Source organism: Lathyrus oleraceus, chromosome 7, assembly GCF_024323335.1.
Source record: "Lathyrus oleraceus cultivar Zhongwan6 chromosome 7, CAAS_Psat_ZW6_1.0, whole genome shotgun sequence".
In the NCBI taxonomy this organism is placed as follows: domain Eukaryota; kingdom Viridiplantae; phylum Streptophyta; class Magnoliopsida; order Fabales; family Fabaceae; genus Lathyrus; species Lathyrus oleraceus.
Genome location: NC_066585.1, coordinates 164,315,245 through 164,326,112, shown reverse-complemented (window position 1 = coordinate 164,326,112; position 10,868 = coordinate 164,315,245). Strand labels below are relative to the sequence as shown.

The window sequence follows — 10,868 nt, the reverse complement described above, 5'->3', positions numbered from 1 at the left end:
AATATGGCTGAGTATGAAGCATGTATTTTGGGACTCAAAGCTGCTATAGATCGGCGAATCAAGTTTTTGAGCGTGTACGGAGATTCAGCCTTGGTAATCAGTCAGATCAAAGGAGAATGGGATACTAAACATCCAAATCTCATCCCTTATCGAGAGCGGGTGATGACATTAATCCCATACTTTGAAGAGATTACATTTGAACATATTCCACGAGAGGAGAATCAGTTGGCGGACGCATTAGCTACCATGTCATCTATGTTCAGAGTCAGATGGGGCAGCGAAGCTCCCATGATTACCATTGGACGGTTAGATGAACCGGCATACTGTTATGAACTTAACACTGAGAGGGTACAGGGGAAACCTTGGTTCTACGACGTAAAAAGATACTTAGAAGATCAGGAATACCCTGAAGGGGCATCCGTCAATGACAGAAAATTCCTGAGGAAGTTCTCCGCTAAATTCTTTATGAGTAATGGAGTATTATACAAACGTAATCATGATTCAACTTTGCTTCGCTGTGTGGATAAAAAGGAAGCAGAAAGGATTATGGAAGACATGCATGACGGTATTTTTGGGACTCATTCTAATGGACATACAATGGCCAAGAAGATTCTGAGATCAGGGTATTATTGGTCTACCATGGAAGCTGATTGCCACCATCACTCCAGAACCTGTCATAAGTGCCAGATCTATGCGGATAAAGTACATGCACCTCCGGCTCCATTGAACGTGTTGACAGCACCTTGGCCTTTTGCAATGTGGGGCATTGATATGATTGGAGAGATTAAACCTACGGCTTCTAATGGACATCGCTTCATTCTCGTCGCTATTGATTACTTCACAAAGTGGGTAGAGGCAGCCTCATTTGCTTCTGTCACCAGGAATGTGGTGGCACGGTTCATCAAGAATAGCCTTATTTGTCGATATGGCATCCCTGAAAGGATTATCACTGACAATGGTACTAATTTGAACAACAAGATGATTACTGAACTCTGCACGCAGTTCAAAATTAAACACCATAACTCCTCTCCGTACCGGCCAAAGATGAATGGCGCCGTAGAGGCTGCTAATAAGAACATCAAGAAGATCATACAAAAGATGACAGTAACGTACAAAGACTGGCATGAGATGCTACCGTTTGCTCTTCACGGTTATCGCACTTCAGTACGCACTTCGACAGGGGCAACTCCTTTCTCTTTAGTCTACGGAACGGAAGCTGTTTTGCCAGTGGAAGTTCAGATTCCCTCTCTAAGGATCATGAAAGAGGCGGGTTTAAGCGAGGATGAATGGATTCAGACTCGACTCGATCAGATAAACTTGATTGATGAGAAGAGACTTGCGGCTGTTTGTCACGGGCAGATATATCAGAAGCGCATGACCCAAGCATTTAACAAAAGAGTCAAGAGACAGGTGTATCAAATTGGTGACTTAGTGATCAAGCGTATCATTCTATCACAAGGGGATCCCAGAGGCAAGTGGACTCCCACATACGAAGGGCCATTTGTGGTTAAGAAGGTATTCACCGGTGGAGCCATGATACTTGCTACAATGGATGGCGAAGACTTCCCGCATCCTGTGAACGCGGACATAGTTAAAAAATACTACGCATAGCAGAGACCCGCTAGGTCGATGTACCTAGGCAAAAGTAAGGGCATCCCGGCGAACCAAGAGGGTTCGGGCAAAAATTAGGGATAAATATATAAAGACGTATACCCGGCAAGTCGGAAACCTGAAAAGGCGGCTTGGGCAAAAAAGGGTATCCCGGTGGACTGAAAACCTGAAAAGGCGGTCCAGGCAAAAATTAGGGATTAAAGCGTATGACTATGTCCCGTTCTCTGTCAGCTTCAACCAAGTTCAAGGAACTGAACAAGCCAATCACTTCTATCCGCCAGCAGGAGATGAGATGCTCGAAGACATGATGACAGTAGTGGAATTAAAATCAATAGGACTTTCTCTGCATAGCTTTCTCTTTGTGTTCTTGACAATTTCCTCTTACTAGGATTTTTGTCTCCTTGTACACAGATTGCCTGTTCATAGGCCCTCTTTCAAAAATCAATGCAATTTTATTTCACTTTTACTCTTCTGTTTTGTTTGCATAAATGTCCATTGATTTGATTTGAATTAATATATGCATTTGAATATGATCAATGTTTATCAAAATACATGCATGGAATGGCAATAGCAATTACTACCCGAATTCAGGATCAAGGAGAAGGTCTAACCATGCTTCCAATGAATCCGCTACCAATCTTATTCTCCCCAGCAAGCTTGTTTTTCCTCAGGAGAAATTGGCATTATTCCCCGGGCAAAGCCAGCTATTTCCCAGAAGAAGTCGATATCATCAGACAGATTGATCCTCTCTTCCATCCCCAGCCAGGCTCTGTTGAATATTTCCACCATCAGACCGAAATCAACAACCCCCTGCCGAGAAAGGGTCATCATTACAAGTATCTCCAATCAGTAGATGGGGATTTATTTTCCCCAGTAGAGTCTCCAAGCAGAGCTTCTCATACGCATAACTCATTCATTACATCATTTCACAGCATACGCATGCATACAACATTCGCATTTATTTCTTAGCATAACACGAAACATCTCATGCATCATGACATAGCATGAAGCTAACGTTTCTGGGCAGGTTAATTATCCTCCTGATATAGTCAAAGTAAAAGGTTCATTCAGACATACACCTTTATCAATTATGTACAAAAGTTCGGATACGTATTCCAGATACCATTCATGGGAACATTCATTCTGACAACACTCCGATATCCTCCTAACGATGGCATCTTTAAACTCATCCCAGACATTTTTTGCAAGTACAACATATACAGATATCATCAGATACAGCCTAACATACGGTTCATTCTGATTCAGCCCAACATATGATTCCTTCAACTATTTCAAGACGGTCTAATGTGCGACCCAATTAGACCTTCGTCTCCTCAGATGCTACCTAGTGTACGGTACATTTCTGAAGTGTAGTCTAGTGTACGACTACCCCCTTTTTATCATCAGATTCAGCCTAATGGACGGCTCATTCTGCTCAGATACGGTCTAATGTACGACCCAATTTGACCTTCGTCTCCTCAGATGCTACCTAGTGTATGGTACATTTCTGAAGTGTAGTCTAGTGTACGACTACCCCCTTTTTATCATCAGATTCAGCCTAATGGACGGCTCATTCTGCTCAGATACGGTCTAATGTACGACCCAATTTGACCTTCGTCTCCTCAGATGCTACCTAGTGTATGGTACATTTCTGAAGTGTAGTCTAGTGTACGACTACCCCCTTTTTATCATCAGATTCAGCCTAATGGACGGCTCAGTCTGCTCAGATACGGTCTAATGTACGACCCAATTTGACCTTCGTCTCCTCAGATGCTACCTAGTGTACGGTACATTTCTGAAGTGTAGTCTAGTGTACGACTACCCCCTTTTTATCATCAGATTCAGCCTAATGGACGGCTCAGTCTGCTCAGATACGGTCTAATGTACGACCCAATTTGACCTTCGTCTCCTCAGATGCTACCTAGTGTACGGTACATTTCTGAAGTGTAGTCTAGTGTACGACTACCCCCTTTTTATCATCAGATTCAGCCTAATGGACGGCTCAGTCTGCTCAGATACGGTCTAATGTACGACCCAATTTGACCTTCGTCTCCTCAGATGCTACCTAGTGTACGGTACATTTCTGAAGTGTAGTCTAGTGTACGACTACCCCCTTTTATCATCAGATTCAGCCTAATGGACGACTCATTCTGCAACTCCAATACAGTCTATCATAAGACCCATTTGGATCTTCAACTCAGAGACGATCTAGCGTACGATCCATTCTGATTTTTCATCCTCGGCAAAGTCATCTGCCTAACGAACAACTCACTCTGGTATTCAGATACGGTCCAGTGTATGATCCATTCTGATCCCTTATCCCCAGCAGTATATAGCATACTCCGACTCCCCGGCGAAGTCGACAGCATAATGGATGACTCACTATACGGTCTGATGTACGACCCGGTGTGACACCCATGTCTCCAGATATCGTCTAACGTACGACAGAATCTGGAAATCTCCTCATCAAACTTCCTGGATGGCATCTTTAAGCCCATCTCCGTCAAGACTGATGGACAAACGCAAATTGTTGGGGCATTCTAGTGTTCAATAATCTTTCACCTCCAGACCACGAACGACACATACCATTCTGACTCTCTCGGTTCAAGAATATTGAACAGGGGCAGCTGTCATACCCCAAAATTTGCCCATCAATAGTTCAAGACATTTTTCAGGGGCATTCTGACTCATTTTATGGCACTGATCTTAAAGGGACAAAGGCCCAGCTCACGAATGGCCCAATCCAGAAAATGGCCCAAACTGGCCTGTTCGCTACACGCTCGCCTAGCGAACGTTACGTTCGCTACACGCTCGCCTAGCGAAGCAAACGTTCGCTACCAGCTCGCCTAGCGAGGCTGACAGACAACAAAAAATTTCGGGCTTCGTTCTGAGCCCATTAGGTCATGAAAAAGGGCATTATAAATACCAGCACTTCAGTAATGAAAAGAGGACGAAAAAAGGAGAGAGGAGAACCCTAGCAAGCAAACCCTAGCGCTCACAGAAGGAAACCCTGAAGGAAAAGCCGGCGGCACCAAGTTCTACCGCCGCCCAATTCAATCCGATTTTCTGATTCGAAGTCACAACTCAGCTGTTAACAGGTTTACATTGCTATCATTGTTTTTATATTCTTAATTTGCATATGACTTTATGATTAGATTTATGAAATACCTTAAGCTTGGCATGTGAACTTTAGTATATACCATGCATACTTTAAATGATCAATTGTATAATTGCAGTAATGAGATCCATAAGGCATAAAATTGGTTGAGATTGTACTGATATCATATTCAAAAACCGGCAGCGCTCGCTAGCACATCGCTAAGCGAGCCAGTAGCGAATACTCGCTAGGCCTTCGCTAGGCGAAGCAGGGCGAATGGGACAGTGGCTGTCTCAATTTTTTTGGCTGTTCTATCTTATGTTATTATAATTCTGCATCATTTGGTTTGAGTTCATGATTGTTGTGTTTATTTTATGGTGCAACTTTCAAGTATATTTTATCTCGATGCGCTAATCCGTTTGTTGAATTTTGCAAAGGTGCATGTGTCCCAGAAAAAAAGACCGCCGTTAGGTCTTCCACTTTATTTGTGGGATACCCTTGTGGAGGCTCACCCTAAATTGCTTAATTAATTTTAATGTGTTAATTTTAATAATTAATTTTAATGTGTTAATTTTAATAATTTTAATGTGTTAATTTTAATAATTAATTTTAATGTATTAATTTTAATGTATTATTTTTAATGTATTGATTTTAATGTGGAGATTCATCATAACCACCTAATTAACTTTAAAATGTGGCCTTTAAATATGTGATCTTGGACCTCTCTTTTGCCTTATGATATTACGGTATTACGGTCATGCCCCGCGAATGTAGGGATACACTTAGCAAAGACCCTTCGGTTAAATCATCATAAAATAAATCATGGTCCCTCGGATGTTGCCTTCGAAAATACGATTTTGTCCCTCGATGACCCTTCGGTGTAGCCTACGGTTAAATGATGATCGTCCCTTCGAATGCTAAGGTATCCTTACAACTGTTGCCTTCAATGACCTATCGATGACCCTACGATGACCCTTAAACATCCAAAGGGTAAAATTACTTACTTCTCAATAGTAAGGACAGTTTTGCCCTCATAAGGATAGGAAACGTTCATAACGACCTTAGGAAGGTATAACTCTCAATTGCTGGATCATAACCTAAAACATTTGCCACCCCTCATACTTTGCAAATCCTAGAAAATCACCACTTGGTATATATTCATACTAGAATCATTACCAAGTTATATTTTTCTAAACTGTTTTTTTTAAAATCAAATGAGATAAATACTTTGTATACATTCATACAAGAATCATTACAAAGTTAAACTCTCTGTTTCGAAACATTTTTAAACAATTCACAAACACTTTTCAGACAAAAATATAAGTGATCCAGCAATTAAGAGCCCATGGATAACCATGGATACAAAGGGTGCTAACACCTTCCCTTTGTATAATGTACCTCCCGAACCCAAAATCTATTAAGGTCTTTCCTGTTCTTTTCCACCTTTCCTTATTGGATAAAAGAAAAGTCAGTGGCGACTCTTGCTATCCGCGACATTGCGATAAAAAGCAAAACACCCCAAAGTCAGTTCACCGTATGACAACGTTCAAACGTATTTGTGTTCCAAAGTCGAATCTGTATCGGAGCCGCAATGACGGAAAATATTACATCAGCATTTCGTTTCTGAATGTACGCAGACATTGTTGAAACTGAGAAAATTGAAATTGATGGTGGTTGAACTAGACAAATTATGGTATTATGAGATGAGTTTGAGTGAAAAATATTGCATCCAATACGTAGTATTTATAGAGACGGGACATCAATTGTACATAACATGTGGGCGCCTTAGGGATTGACGCCCACATGAAAGAACATGCAGACGCCATATGAATTGGCGCCCACCAACCAAATGCACCTAGGCGCCACTAGCATTGGCGCCTCCTCATGAGGGTCAATGCATGCGCCACCATCATTGGCGCCTCGTCATGAGGAGCTCAATTCATGCGTCAATGCTATTGGTGTCTCCTCTTAATGCATTGGGGATGCGCCAATTCATCTGGCGCATCCTCTTCAAAATCTGATTATTTTGGTAATTTTTTTGAATTATTGGTTATTTTTAATTTTTTAATTTTTAAAAATGGTTATTTAAAAAAATTACATAAAAATTATAAAAAATGACAATTAACCAGGAATCAATGGAATATTAAAAAGGAGACAATGCCAAAACGAATGTAACAATTGCTGTCTTCGTTTTCTGTTTCGAAAATGTCAACTTTGTACGACACTCTGAGGAACACAAGAAACACAATTGCTCCTCGCATACGTGGCTTTGCTTCTCAAACCAACGACACGCCAACACAGTTACTCTACCAATTGAACAAAAAGATATCTCATTTGATTCGAACTGGTAGACTAACAGATGCGAGGGCATTGTTTGATTCCATTGATCACCGAAATACAGTTACTTGGAATTCCATGATCACTGGATACGTTCAACGTAGAGAGATAGCCAAGGCACGCCAATTGTTTGATGAAATGCCCCACAAGGATATTGTGTCTTGGAATCTCATCATATCTGGTTACTTTTCTTGCCGTGGAAGCCGGTTTGTTGAAGAAGGAAGGAAGCTGTTTGAACAAATGCCTCAAAGGGATTTTGTTTCTTGGAACACTGTCATCAGTGGCTATGCGAAGAATGGAAGGATGGATCAAGCTCTTAAGTTGTTTAACTCTATGCCACAGCGGAATGTTGTGTCTTGCAATGCTATGATAAATGGGTTTTTGTTGAATGGTGATGTGGATTCAGCTGTTGGTATTTTTAGGACTATGAAAGAGCGTGACTCAGCTTCTCTTAGTGGTCTTATATCTGGACTTGTTAAGAATGATGAGTTGAATATGGCGGCTAGGATTTTGATTGAGTATGGGAATGAGGGCGATGAGAAAGATGATTTGGTGTACGCTTATAATACTCTGATTGCAGGGTATGGCCAGAGAGGAATGGTTGATGAGGCACGGCGTCTTTTCGATGGGGTCATGTCTGGTCAAGGGAGATTTAGGAGAAATGTGGTATCGTGGAATTCGATGATGATGTGTTATGTGAAAGCAGGAGATGTTGTCTCTGCTAGGGAACTCTTCGATAGGATGATGGAGCGGGATGCTTGTTCTTGGAACACCATGATCAGTGGTTATGTTCAAGTATGTAATATGGAAGAGGCCTCAAAGCTTTTCTCGTTAACGCCGAGTCCTGATGAGCTTTCATGGAATTCAATAATATCCGGGTTTGCGCATATTGGTGATTTGGCACGTGCAAAAGAGTTCTTTGAGAAGATGCCCCACAAAAACCTGATCTCGTGGAACTCGGTAATAGCTGGTTATGAGAAAAATGAAGAGTATAAGGGTGCTATTGAGCTATTTTCTCAGATGCAGATTGAAGGAGAGAGACCAGACAGGCACACTTTGTCGTCAGTTCTCAGTGCATCTACTGGGTTGGTGGATCTTTACCTCGGTAGGCAGATTCATCAGTTTATCACAAAGACTGTTATTCCTGATTTGCCAATAAATAATTCTCTCATTACCATGTACTCAAGATGTGGGACTATTGGTGATGCACGCACTGTGTTTAATGAGATGAAGCTTTATAAAGATGTGATTACTTGGAATGCAATGATTGGAGGTTATGCTTTTCACGGTTTTGCTGCACAGGCTCTAGAGCTTTTCGAACTGATGAAGAGGCTTAAAATTCAACCTACCTATATAACCTTTATTTCAGTTTTGAATGCATGTGCGCATGCAGGATTGGTTGAAGAAGGGAAGAGGCAGTTCAATTCCATGATTGGTGACTATGGTATTGAACCGCGGGTTGAACACTTTGCCTCCCTTGTGGACATCTTGGGGCGGCAGGGACAGCTTCAAGAGGCTATGGATTTGGTTGATAGCATGCCGATGAAACCGGATAAGGCTGTGTGGGGTGCGCTTCTAGGGGCTTGTAGAGTGCATAATAATGTTGAATTGGCCCAAGTAGCAGCTAAATCATTGATCAGTCTTGAACCAGAAAGTTCAGCTCCTTATGCATTGTTATTTAATATATATGCTGATTTAGGGCAGTGGGATGATGCTGAGAGAGTGAGAGTATTGATGGAAGAAAATAATGTCAAGAAGCAGGCAGGGTATAGTTGGGTAGATTCTAACAATCGTTAATGATAATTTTTCCACTTTTAAAAGACTTCAGTTATCAATCTGCAATGTACGTCAGATCATGCTATTGTTAGAACTTAGAACTTAGAAATGCTTCTACTCAACTTAGCCAAGTTAAATGGTCAAATAGGAAATTTGATCTCGACTGATTAAGTAGATAATGACATAAATGTTAATTTGACATGGAAGAATAGTATGTCTTCTGGCAAAATTTTGGAGGTAAGAAAGTGGTAGTTTCTCTTATTATTCTTGGATGGCAAAAAGGTTGTGAATTTTTAGCTACAGGCGACTGTCATAAATATCATAATTTTTTTTCTGTTTATTTAAATAGATCTATTTGCCAGTGTCAGCAGCAAGAGACTGCAACCTTGGATTGCTGCAAGATCGGTACGTTATTACAAGTTCAACTGCTTCTTGATTAAATATTTCTTGGTGTTATATGCATCTGGTGGTAAATATATGATCTTATGCGTGGAATCTTTCATACACACAAGTTACTGATAGAAACCTGTACCAAATAGAGAAATATAATAGAAATAACTGTTAATGATGATAGAATAGGCAGTACAATATCCAGACGCACAACACTCACAATCTTGACATAAATAAAATAAAAGATAAAGGATTCATATCCAAGAATTTCAAGTCATGGTCTCTCCCCTTCAAGAACTCAAGAGCTTGCCTCTCCCTTCCAAATAGCCACTTTCTAATTTTTAAGATAATCCAGTCTGCAGTTTCCCTTTTATTGACACAGAATATATAACTAACTTAATAACTACTTATTACAAAATAACCGCCTTAACTACCACAATATAACTGCTATTGTAAAAAATATAATATTTATTTAACAATAATAAATAGTCAAACAGTTACTAGCCCAGCTCTTAACTTGACATAGAAGAAAACTTCTTCAATTGCACCGCCCATGAGAAAGAAGTGAGTGTAGAGCGCGAAACATTGATTAAATTTTTGTTTTAGTCGTAAATTTAATATTGGTGATGTAAAAATATTAGAACTAAATTTCTGCCACTTATTGTGTCTGATCGCTCTACCATATGCAATGCAATGGTTAAAGTGACAAGGAACCTGTTGCATCAAATGGGATAAAAGTGGATATATCACCTTTGCTACTATTCATTAATATATGAACAGCTTGATATCTATAATTGTTTACCAAATGTATTTCAGACAAAAGAAAAAGAGCAATATCCTGCAGACTTCTGGAGAAAACGCACGAACAAGGTAGACCATAGTTTGACACACGTTAATGTCTAATAGCCGATTCTGATTTGTATTGTCTAATTTTTAAGAAAATGTGCAGCAGGAAAGTGGGAAAGTGCAATCTTCCTATCATTTGCACATCCTCTTGGATTTCAAGAGATACATAGTTAGGATTTCCCTTCCATTGTTTCCATGCAAACCAGTCAGTGTTACGTATTTCCTTTTCTTTATTCCATTATTAATATGGTTGTTCTTGTAAAGAAAAGGAATGTCAACAGTAGGAGCGAATCGGGGAAATACTGGTTGTGGGCTTATGGTATAATGCAACTGTCATTGATAGAAATGGAGAATTACAATCGAGAACTTCTGCTTGGTTTTCAAACAGACAAGGAAATGGGCGGGGATTGCAGCAATGACATGACAGCAGATGGAATATGTTGCAGAATTTTAGATGCCTGTATATTTAATATTTCTGGGTTTGATTATTAGTTGTAAGGAACACATGTATTTAGATTATCTATTGGTTTTGGTTATTGATGTAAAGGCTTACTACAACATAATAATGTATTTAGGATCATACAAAAGTGGTACTCACATACTAAGCTATAGCTACGGTGAATGATATGGCATGCTACATCAGCTCTGCTTTAATCTAATTCTGGCTTCAATCTTAATTTGAATGCAATGTTTTCAAACTTATTCGTTTTGTTATTGTCCACTCAAATCTAGTTTCAATTTTACGAGTGTCCAAATCTGTTTTAAACTTTTGTTCACGATTGAATAAAAATAAGTGTGTTAGCCAAATCTT

At 40.0% G+C, this 10,868-nt stretch overlaps 1 protein-coding gene and 1 long non-coding RNA gene across 3 annotated transcripts; both read left to right on the top strand.

The window, feature by feature from the left end:
* Positions 1 to 6,840: 6,840 nt before the first annotated feature.
* LOC127106941 (pentatricopeptide repeat-containing protein At1g62260, mitochondrial) lies at positions 6,841 to 9,226 on the top strand. Its single transcript, XM_051044240.1, has 2 exons — positions 6,841 to 9,058; positions 9,171 to 9,226. The coding sequence occupies exon 1, from the start codon at positions 6,914 to 6,916 to the stop codon at positions 8,840 to 8,842; it is 1,929 nt and encodes a 642-aa protein (XP_050900197.1). The 5' UTR covers positions 6,841 to 6,913; the 3' UTR covers positions 8,843 to 9,058; positions 9,171 to 9,226.
* Positions 9,227 to 9,232: 6 nt separating this feature from the next.
* LOC127106942 (uncharacterized) lies at positions 9,233 to 10,734 on the top strand. 2 transcript variants are annotated; one of them, XR_007795558.1, is made up of 2 exons: positions 9,233 to 10,081; positions 10,164 to 10,734. It is a non-coding gene; the product is annotated as an uncharacterized LOC127106942 (long non-coding RNA). The 2 variants fall into 2 exon arrangements; XR_007795557.1 differs by having other exon boundaries at positions 10,161 to 10,734.
* Positions 10,735 to 10,868: the final 134 nt, after the last annotated feature.